Source organism: Neophocaena asiaeorientalis, unplaced genomic scaffold, assembly GCF_003031525.2.
Source record: "Neophocaena asiaeorientalis asiaeorientalis breed wild unplaced genomic scaffold, Neophocaena_asiaeorientalis_V1.1 scaffold166, whole genome shotgun sequence".
Taxonomy (NCBI): domain Eukaryota; kingdom Metazoa; phylum Chordata; class Mammalia; order Artiodactyla; family Phocoenidae; genus Neophocaena; species Neophocaena asiaeorientalis.
This window is the reverse complement of record NW_020174933.1, coordinates 3590962-3602054: the sequence shown is the minus strand read 5'-3', so window position 1 is coordinate 3602054 and position 11093 is coordinate 3590962. Positions and strand designations below refer to the sequence as shown.

At 39.1% G+C, this 11093-nt stretch overlaps 1 protein-coding gene across 6 annotated transcripts in view; it reads right to left on the bottom strand.

The window, feature by feature from the left end:
• LYST (lysosomal trafficking regulator) overlaps positions 1–11093 on the bottom strand; it is a 174266-nt gene that overhangs the window by 82794 nt on the left and 80379 nt on the right. For all 6 annotated transcript variants that reach the window (XR_003005492.1, XM_024761468.1, XM_024761471.1 and 3 more), the window contains exons 20-24: positions 8718–8855; positions 7718–7916; positions 5383–5514; positions 2307–2934; positions 1405–1582 (exon numbers count right to left, since the gene is read on the bottom strand). Coding sequence is in view for 5 of the 6 variants with exons in the window: in XM_024761468.1 (XP_024617236.1) it covers positions 1405–1582; positions 2307–2934; positions 5383–5514; positions 7718–7916; positions 8718–8855 (1275 nt within the window). In the remaining variant the exon portion in view is untranslated. The remainder of the gene's footprint in view (positions 1–1404; positions 1583–2306; positions 2935–5382; positions 5515–7717; positions 7917–8717; positions 8856–11093) is intronic.

Genomic DNA, 11093 nt, shown 5'->3' with positions numbered 1-11093 from the left:
ATATCCCAGACGTCTATTTTTCTAGACTTCTTAACATTCTATTTACCTTGAGCATAGGCCTAAACTTCCATCCTTTCCCAGAATCTTAAATGCAACATGTGTACAATCTAAGTAATTATTTTTCCTTCCAAACTCACTTCTTCCATGGTTCTGACCTTAGAGCACAGTAGCACCATCCTATGAGACTTTAAGGCTAATCTCACTTTTGGCTTTTCTTGTCCTGATTTCCCACATGTAATTATGAAGGTCTCTCACCTCCATTCCAGTGAATGTCTCTCAAATCTGTCTGTCCTTTGACTTTCCACTTCCCCAGATCAGGGACTCATCGTCTCTCCCCTGGACCACTGTGATATCCTGCGAACACAACACTTCCACCTCTCTCTCCCTTGCGATGACTCCCTCACAGTGGTGATAGACTATTCTTCCCAAAACACACACCTCTTTACCGCCCTACTTAAAAAGCTTTCTAAGTTTACAGCATAATACAAACTACACCTTTTGCATGAATCCTTCCCTGGTTCCCGCATCAGAATTATTTGCTTTTCCTGTGCTCCCATTCTTCTTTATTAATACTACCACTGAAGCACTCATCACACAAGTCCTGACATTTTACTTAGTTGGGTATATGTCTCTCTTCCCCACTGGCCTATAAACTCCTAAATGCAGAGGCTTATTCCCCTTTATATCCCACATAGCAGCTAGCCCAGTGTTTTACACATGAAATGGAAGCTAAGTAAATAGTGGGTTGCAACTGATTTAACAATATCCCACATCAAACTAAGAAAACGAGAATCTTTAAAGACCATTTCAATATTGGGTTGTCTCCTAATGGGAACCATTCATATCAAATATTTATTCTTTCAACGATGTACTTAGGACCTTTTATATATTAGACACAAGATGCCTACCCTCACAGGACTTATATTTCAGTACGGGAGGTTAAAAAAAACCAAATACACAAACAAATTAAAAAGGTACTTACAAGACACACCTAGGATGCTATTATAGAACAAGTGAGGAGCAGGGCTAGACAGAAGCTGGTTTGAAAGGTGAACAGGAAAGGCCTCTTTGAGAAGGTGACATCTGAGCTGAAACCTGAAGTAAGTGTCTAAGATTTAACGATACTACACTGCAGGAGAGACTTCCAATGACCTGTGTGTTCCTTGTAAGTAGCAGACTTAAAAAAACATACTGATATGAATCAATATATAGAGGAGGGCTTAAAGTTGGATTGGATGATAAGACAGAGAAAAACAGAGGTAAGAAGTAACAAACCACATCAGCTCATTATGCCTAAGAATAAAAGAAAGCTTCAGGTCTATTTGAATACGTACATTCAAATTTTAAATTATGCATATGTCTATCGTTCCAAATGAAAACAACGTATTTAGCATTTGCCCTTACTTTAATAACTCCTTGTTGTACAGCAGGTGATGGGTGGTTAACGAGGACCAACAGCGTATCTGCTTGAATGAGCCTGTCCATCACATCTTCCAGCATAACATCAGGCAGGATGAGAAGAACTCCGCTTAAGAGTTCATACAACCCACAGCATACAGGTACCAAACAGTCTTCAGTTACGCTAAAACAGAGACCCAGAAAGTCTTACCGAAACAAGATCAGGGAGGAAAGTAGTGCCTCATGATTACCTTAAGAACTGTGATGAGTAGTAATAATTTTCACATGTGAAACGAAAGTGCATAAGGTTTAAAAAATGTTTCCTGATTTAACTGTGATTAACAAATTTGCCATCACTTTTTATCACCGGTATTCTTTAGGTATATCGTCTATTAAACACTAGTCTATTCTACATCTGTGATTTCCAATAGCCATTTGTGCTATTTAAACTATCTGAAATTAAACTAAAAATCCAGTTGCTCAGCCGCACTGGCCACATTTCAAGTGTGTTATGTGTCTCCTGCAGTGGACAGCACAGGTGAACGTTTCCATCATCCTGTGGAAAGTTCCACTGATGGTGCTAATTGAGATGCTTTGGGGAATGATAATAAATCGTATAATTTCCCTAAACTGAAGAGTTTTTCTCTAATAACCATATGGAATTAAATAAATCATAAGATAATTTTTTCTTCAGGAACAATTTATGGTTTATCCTTTGGTTAAATATGGAATTCAATATCACCTAGTATTAAAATAAGGAGAAAGGTACCTTTATTTGTTATTAATATATATGTTATAAGAGATGCCATAATAAAGACATTTCTACAAGTACAGAACTTCTTCAAAGAACAGTAAAAAAAAAAAAAAAAAAGCGGGGAGGGGTTTGGCATACAAAAACATGTGAGTACCTGTGAGCACTTGTAGTTCGGTTGTGGTTTGGCTCATAACGGAGAGAAAAGGCAAAGTTTTCCCAGTCTTCGGTGTTCCTGTCAACAAGACTTGGCCACCGGCCAACAGCTGCAGAGCCATTCTGTGAGGGAAAAGCTAGCCCAAGGCTTGCAATAGTGCTGTGGCTTCGCTGGAACGACGCCAGTCCCTTCAGGTAATCAGGTCGGCGTGGGCAGAACTCATCCCCAAGACTGTCATCGTCTGATCTGGGTTCTGTTCCCACCTCCTTCTGATCTACTTTGACCACTGGAAGTCCTGATGTTCCTTTTGGGACACCACTGACAGAGGCATGGGCTGAAAGGACAGCTTCCATTTCACAAACCGTTTTTGCAGACTCACAGCTACTGACAAAAGCATCTTCTTTGCCTTTCTTCAGCATCTCAGAACTCCCCCGAGGGCTCCATTTCTCTGGTTGGGAAGCAACATCATTATCTACAACGCTTTGTAACTTGTCAATACTACAACCCAAACTTCCAGTCAATTTTCGTGGTTGTATTTGAGGTGAAGAAGTAGGAAATGCTGGTAGGCTTCTAGAACGTAACATGCTGGCAGTCATCTGCTGTGGAACGGTACTGGAGGAATTGTCTCCTGGTGAGAGTAGACACAAAAACAGTACTGAAAAATCTTATGAGTGGGACCACTTCTTTTCTACACTCTCGGTCCCAACCAGAGCAATAACCCATTTATCTAGTGATATTGAAGAATCCATACAGGCTAACGATCATAGTAACTAATGCTTAAAAATTCTTAAGGTTAAAACTATTTTTCTTTTAACTACTTTTTATTAAAATTTTCCCAAAATACATATCTTTACCTGTCTCCTTAACAAAATACAATATTGCCTGAGTGATTCAAAGTTATTAGGATTAATGGTGCTACTGAAGTGAAATTAAGTGAATTAAGTGAAGCTCAATGTACCTCAGGCTAGCAGTCACTAGGATGCACTTTGATACAGTGCAAAGAGTGTGGGCTTTGCAACGAGATATGACAGGATTCAAGCGATAGTTCAGCTAGTTAGGTGGCTTAGGTAGATCATTTAATGAGATGAGTGTTCACTTCTGCAAATGTAAAATGAGGGTTCAGAACATCTCCTTTGCAAGGCTGCTTTAAGGATTGAGATCATATCCATGATGCACCTAGCATAGTGCCTGCCATATAATAGGTGCTCAATAAATGTTAGTGATAGTTGTACTTGGTGTTGTTATTACTAGGCTCAATGTCCCTAGACTGTTCTCTCACTCCTCCCTTTCTGTAGTCCCTTTTTGCTGCTATTACTGAGAAGAAACAGTTTTTTCACTTCTTGCCATAGCTCTCGAATTTTCTGCTTCTTATATTCTGTGTAGGAGGAGACCAGAAAAATCACTCTCATCCTTAGTGCATGGGATATAAGTGGATGCTACTCAAGGTATGGTCTGTGGGCCAGGAGCATGGGGATCAAGCACCACTGTGTGACTGTTTGAAATGCACATTCTCAGGCTCCACCCCAGATCTACTGAATCAGAACGTGTGAGGCAGGGGCCCAGGGATCTACGTTTTCACCAGTTCTCCAGCTGAGTTTTCAGCAAGCTAAAACTTGAGAAGCACTGATATAAAGTAAACAAGCACTGAATGAACTGCTCAGAGCTCAGGCTTTGTGGCAATAAAACAGCTCCATAGCTCAGAAGTTTTTCCTAGTTATTTCTGGGTTTTGGCTAGAGGAATAAGGTTGCCAAAAGAGACTGTTCAAACGACCTGGAAGAAATGGGGGTATGATTGTACTAGAAAGTGTCAGAGTGACGCACAATCATTTACAAAATGACACTTCCTATGAAATTCCAAATAAAACTAATTAGAACATAGCCTTAAAATAGTATAATAAAAGGCCGCAAAACGTGCTAGAGAATAACTGAAACACTCTGGGAGAGAAGGAAAACTGGAGGTTAAAACCCAGATACTGTGTCCTATCTATCCATGTCTCTATCTTACCAGCCTATTTAATGATTTGTATTGGGGCTGGAGACAGGAGTAGGTGGGACTAACAGTCCGGGAGAAGGAATGTCTCAGTCTGGGAGAGGATGGCAGTCAGGAAAGGAAAAGACATACAGTCAGTTCACAACCAGGAGACATGTACCTATTTTTTCTTTATAAAAATAGAGATGAGGTTCTCTGTTAAGAACAAGCTAGGAAGAGAGAAAAGTACTGTTAGCTTAAAGACTTGAATATACTTGCTATGGAGACAGAAGAGGCAACTGATTCTGAATATACAGAAAAATTATAGGGCAGCATTAAAAGGCCAACTATGCCACAGACCCTTTTAATGGCAGGAATTCTAAGCAGCGTGAGGATGGTTAGATTGAGGAAAGGTTCGACTTTTTCAGGTCAAGCGTGCTAAAAGGCCAAGACAAGGAAAATGAAGAAATAAAATTATTGGCTGATGGGATCTAGGCTGGAAGGGGAAAACAGGCAGAGGGAACTTCGGAGGGTGATAAAGAAACCAGAAGGATAGGAAGTTGTCATAGAGAGTGGGAGACGGGAGGTTTATGGGTGGGAAGCGTTCTTTGATGGTGTCTAAGACAGATGCAAGCAGACTGGTAGATAAAGTAGAGGGGACGGTCCCCAGGGTCAAGGCTGGAGTACGGATGGCCACTCACGTGGCAAGTGAAGTTGTCTAGAATGAGTTCAGGTGGAAAGGAGACAGTAAGCCTAACATAGCTTTTGAAGAAAATGGGTAAATAAATCAGAAGCTTAATGAAAGACAAATGACTATGACAGAAGGGGAGAGAGAATTCCAGAGCAAGAGGGCATGAGCCTCATCCACTCCCTAAGTTCTCCTGAGAGGCACCTGTTATACTGAGCTTGAGTTACGGATATCAGAAAGTAGTGAAATGGATTCCCTAAACATATTCTATCATTTTTAAGTTTAGCCTTCCATTTATTTATCCTGAATATCAGGTTGTATTATGCTGCTAAAACATGTACAATTTATTTATCTATTAATATTCAGAACTAAATACAGAAGGGTTATACTTTCAGCATTGTTTTCGTTTGTCTGTTTACCTTCAGGTGGTGAAGCAGTAAAACCACATGGGCTTATTACCATAAATCCAGGGCTAGTAACAGACTTTCCTCCACTGCTAGAATGCCTCAGGTACATGATTGACTGTACTTTCTCCTGAAAGATCTTGCCATCTAGGATCAAAAAAAGTTTTCAGACAATTTTAAAGAAGGATAAAACAAAAATATAACTTTAAAAGCAAGTCGTTAAATACAAATGTTTACAAAAAGATGTTCAAGGCAAAAAGAAAAAACGGCATCCTTTATAACAATGCGCATTTGATACGTGAGGACCCTCTACAACTTCTTACTCTAGATTCTTTTGTTGACTACTACTAGCCACATTAACTTCTATTTTCTTTGAATTCTAACTGTACTTATAGTTATTCCTATAGTTTAGCTGCTAACTGTTCACTTTTTATACGCTAATATGACCTCTCCAAGGAGACTGTTCATCAATTCATTCCTTGAGGGAAAGGCTGTGTCTTCTCTATTTTTACACAGCCCCAATATGACTCCAAAGTTGATACCTCCAGTTTAATCTTCCTTTTTGAGCTTCATACTTCTAAATTCAACTGCTTGATTTTTTAAATGCACCACAAATGCAACAAAGCTAAATCTGAGTCATCCTTCTGCCCTAAATTCCCTCCCGTGTTGTTCTCTGGTTCCTTTGGTAGAAGTACCTATTTCCCATGCAGGATCCAGGAGCCACCCTTGACCACAACCTTTCCTTTACCCATGTCAAGTCACTCTCCAGGTTCCACTGACTTTATTTCTGTTTCTGGAACTCTTCTCATCCCTAGCAAAGCGCTATAAGGCAGGCTCTAATCCCCCTCACCTGGATTATTACCTCAGACTTCTAAATGGTATCCGTGACGGACCTCTGGTCACCCTCAAATCCTCATAGCTACCAGCCTTCTCTCTATGAAATGCCAATCTCTGCTTAAAACCTTCCAGTGGCTTTCTGCTGCCTCCTTACCGCTACAAGAATCTCCTCTCCCTTCAACTCCTACTCAGCCTTTAAGACTCAGAGCAGGCGTCACCACCTCCGGGAAATATCCCCTCGCCGTGCTCTATGCTACCCAAAATGAAATACTGACATCGCTGTGCTTTCCACCTGGTATACTTACCTGTTTATGTCTCTCTCCCCTCTACTAGACTGTAAACTCCTTAAGGGAGGCGACCACATTTTACTCACCGTTGCAACAACCCAGCGCTACCAGAATCTTGGCATTGCTTTATTCACTAAATGTTAGCTGAACCTAACACAGAGTCATGCTGTATAATTTCACTTGGATTTTTACTGCGGCGGAATCATTTTATTCACTTATTATACTGTTTAAAATGGCTGTTGGACAACCAGTTTCCCTCTCTAAATTTACTATCTAGCTTTCTCACAGATATACTCTTGCTTGCTTTCTTACCACATCACCTTTTCCTAGCTCTTTTAAAACTCTGATTCTTCTATCTTTCTTTTACGCTGAGATTACTCTTTCTTGTTCCACCCTCTGAATAGTAATATCACCAACAGTTCCATCCTTAGCTTCCTTTTTCCTTCTCTCTCTCTCCACACTTTTCTTCAGTGGTCTCATCTGTTCCCAGAGCTTCAACTCACTTCTATGCAGGTGGTTTCTCTATACTGAATTTTACTGTAATAATTTACTTACATCGTATTCCTTGGCTCAAAACAAACACAACAAAACAAAATCCTTCAATTACCCCCAACTAGAATACAAGTTCAAATTCTCTGATCTTACATTCAAGGACTTGTTTAATATGAGCTTGGGTGGGGTGGAATAAATGATGGTCCCAAACTATATTTATGGTACTATTTCTCACTACTCCTTTATAAATCCCTTATATTAGGTAAAATTCATTATTCTTTATTTTCTCTTTCTATTTTTCCTCCCTTTAAGTCATTCTCTTCACCTGGAATGCTAATTCTCCAATCTACCCATTAAATTTTACTTAAATTCTGCAATGCCCATGGCAGATATTAATCTATTAAATCTCTCTCCATACCTGTCCAATGAAACCCTAACTCTTCTGAAATCTAATTAGTTCTTCTTTTGCATCTCTTACGTACTTACCAGATATTGTTTCTTATTATAATTATTTCAGCATATATATCTCCCCTTGCCTCTTGGCATTTAAGCCCTCTGAAGGCAGAGACTATGTCTGGTTCATTTCATGGCCCTCTGCCCCTGTCCCAATCCCAGTGTGTGATTAATTTCCAGCACAGAGGCCATTCAGTATATATCAAACAAACACAAATCAAGCGGGAAGGAAGAAACAAAAGTGGAAACAGCCAAGACCTAACAAAAATGATCATACCTACCTATGTGCAAAGAAAAGTAGAAGCCTGCAGGGTTATGGCAAACGTAAGTATTGGTAGGAGGGTGAGCTGCTAAAAGGAAACTGAAGACAGCTGCCAATAATTCCAGATCCGGAGGAGACCCAAGGACTTCTGCTATGATTTTCACAAATGACCGACAAACCTCTCGGGGCATGGATGTAAGCTGACCCTCTTTGTGTTCCTGAAAAAAAGAAACACTCTCTTTAGATTTAAAGAGAACTGTCAGCTTAACTAACATTTCTCACTGAAGCAAGATAATTCTGTTTAAGATAGAACTGTGTTGGTTTACTACTCCAGACTGACCATATTTACCATACAATTGAGTTGCTATTTCTCAATTCAAGCAACCCTGTTATTAAAATTCATTAAAACCAATGTCCCCATATAAATGTTAGCTACTATTAGTACTCTTATCACTACTACTACTACGACTACTTCTCCTGCTACTACTATGGGTTCAGAAGGGAAATTTTTTGATAGACAAAACTGATTACATGAATACACTATGTTCCAGTCTACAGAGTTATTTCTCACAACAGCTCTGAGAGGTTTTATCCATCATTTCTAGAATACGGAGGCCCGAAGTGGTTATGTGGCTAACTTAAACCACATAGAAAACATGTCAGAGTAGTGCATCCAACACATACTGGTACTTGTTATTTAAGAAATATGGAACAAGTTAAAATATCACTACAGTTGATGCCCGAGAGACTACAAAATTATTATTTTACCCCAACATAAAGAAATATTTCTGGAATTTAGCAGTTGCTCTTTTGTAACTGAGTTAGGAAAGGTCAAGCTACAAGAGGCTGGGGTTAAAAAACTCCGATACTATCAGCTGAAAGAAGGGATCCTGGAGAGTAGGGCAGACAGAAAATAACCTCACTGAAATTCCCTCAAAAATCTGAGTCCATAGCGTTGAGTTATTAAACAGAAATCATCACAGAAAATATCTCCAGAAGTAAAGTTACATGAAAAGTACCTGCAAAACCTGGCAAGTCAGTAGAAAGTGATGCACCACTCGAGCTTTCAGTAACTGCTTAATATTAAACATCTGCTGCTGGTGATCTGCTCTGAGGAGGACTTCTAGGGCTGCCAGCAGAGTTTCCCAAACACCTTGCTGAGAAAAGAAACACATACCGATTAGCACAGAGTTACTGAAAAACATGCTGCATGCTTTTTAGAAGACATGCAATACATCAGTTTAACACTGTGTATATATTCAGGGTCAAAGATTAAATTTGTCTGAAAAAGTAAATCTTAGGGCTTCCCTGGTGGCACAGTGGTTGAGAATTCACCTGCCAATGGAGGGGACATTGGTTCGATCCCTGGTCCGGGAAGATCCCACATGCCACGGAGCAACTAAGCCTGTGCACCACAACGACTGAGCCTGTGCTCTAGAGCCCATGAGCCACAACTACTGAGCCTGCGTGCCACAACTACTGAGGCCCGCGTGCCTAGAGCCCGTGCTCCGCAACAAGAGAAGCCACCGCAATGAGAAGGACGCACACCGCAAGGAAGAGTAGCCCCCGCTCGCCACAACTAGAGAAAGCCCGCGCGCAGCAACGAAGACCCAACACAGCCAAAAATAAATAAATTTATAAAAAGAAAAAGAAACACATGAAACACATTATCAATATTAACTATTTACAAATAATTTAGTTTCAAAGAGCATTATTAAAAATGTACAGATTTCAATGCTAATTTCTGTGTGCAGCATTTAATCAAATAATTTTAGAACAAGATGTACTAAATTGAAAAAAGTTAGACAATGCAGAAATTCTGCATTTTGGATTAATTTACTTTTAAGTCCAAATAATAGAATTATCTGCACAATTACTAAGTGTGCAGTTTCAAACAGTAGTTAGCATCTTTTTGAGGTGCTTTAAAATGCTTCTCCCATACTGAACCAATCTTAAATTATCCACAGTAATAGAGGAAAAGGAATCTTACATAGATAACTACTACTGAAAGATAATCTTCACCTCATTGTATTAGCCCAAATAACCTTTCAACAAAGTCATTAACAAAAAGCAAAGTTAACCGCCTTGGGTTGCAGGTCTTGCTGTTTTTCTGCCATTATCGATGGAAATGAATAACGGAAAGGCCAAGGAATTGACAGACTTAATCATACTATTCTAACGAAGGCCTCTCTCTTTATAAGACAGGGCCAAGGTGCCCTGAGAGAAAAAAGACATATGAAAACTGGAAGACGAGGCAGGCCAAGTATGAAAACTTGATTCAGGCCTGAAAAATAGTACTAAAATAGAGCAGTGCCAAAGCAAACAGACAACCAGCAACAAAAACAAAACAACTCAGCTAAAACAATAATTAGGAAAGAAAATCTTATTTCAAACCCATAGAAGTATTTGTGTATATCGCTTTTGAATTCAACAGAAAATGTTTTGTTTTTTAATCACACTGTGTTTTAATGCTCAAATTAGCATCCTCTTTTGAAATACTAAAATAGCTGTCCAATTTTTAGTTAAGATCTGATCTTCCAATCTACAATTGAGCTATTTCTTTATTACATGTTTATATTTATACTGCCTTTGATCCAACTTGTTTGTGTTTACTATCACTATGTTCATTTGCTTTCTCTCCCTGAAACATTAAGTGTATTTTTATACATATATATGTGTGTGTGTGTATATACACATATATATATATATGGATTTTTTAAATTCTGAAAGTGAGTATTTATTCAGAATGAGAAATCACAACAAAATAGAAAGTTTTAAAAACTGACAACACCATAAAATCCAGAAAAAGCAATAGTTAGCTGCCTGACGCAGCTCTGTAATACTTTCCCCCTGTGTTTTGCAGGAGCATATTCTTTGATTGCTTCTTCATATAACAATAATTTTGTAATATAATTTTATATAGGAAGAACAGAAAAATAATTCTGTCTTTCCTCTAGCACATTTGATCAAAACTTGTTTTTGTTAATGACAGATTAGAAGTGTTTCCTTCAGCTTCCTAACTCATTATTGATAGTGAGTAAATCTGGGGGGGCTGTTGCCAAATTTGGAAGTAACCAAATTTTTAAAAATTCTAAAGGTACACACTTTGAACTGGTCTCTAATTACGTCTGATGATACTGTTGTTACACGCTAAATAACTCTGGACAATCTACAGTCTACACTAGAACCAAGGAGGCTCTATGAGCCATACCATGAAGACTATGCTTATAACTAGGGCAGAAAGGAAACAGCCCTATATTCATTCCCTAGCTGGGTCCTTGTGAAGACTACCTGATCCATCCAGCTGTTGAGATGATTTGCCTAGACCTAAGATCAAAGCATGTTCCTTAGCTTATGCCTATCATGAAGCCAAGGCTTCACAGACTTGCCCTGTA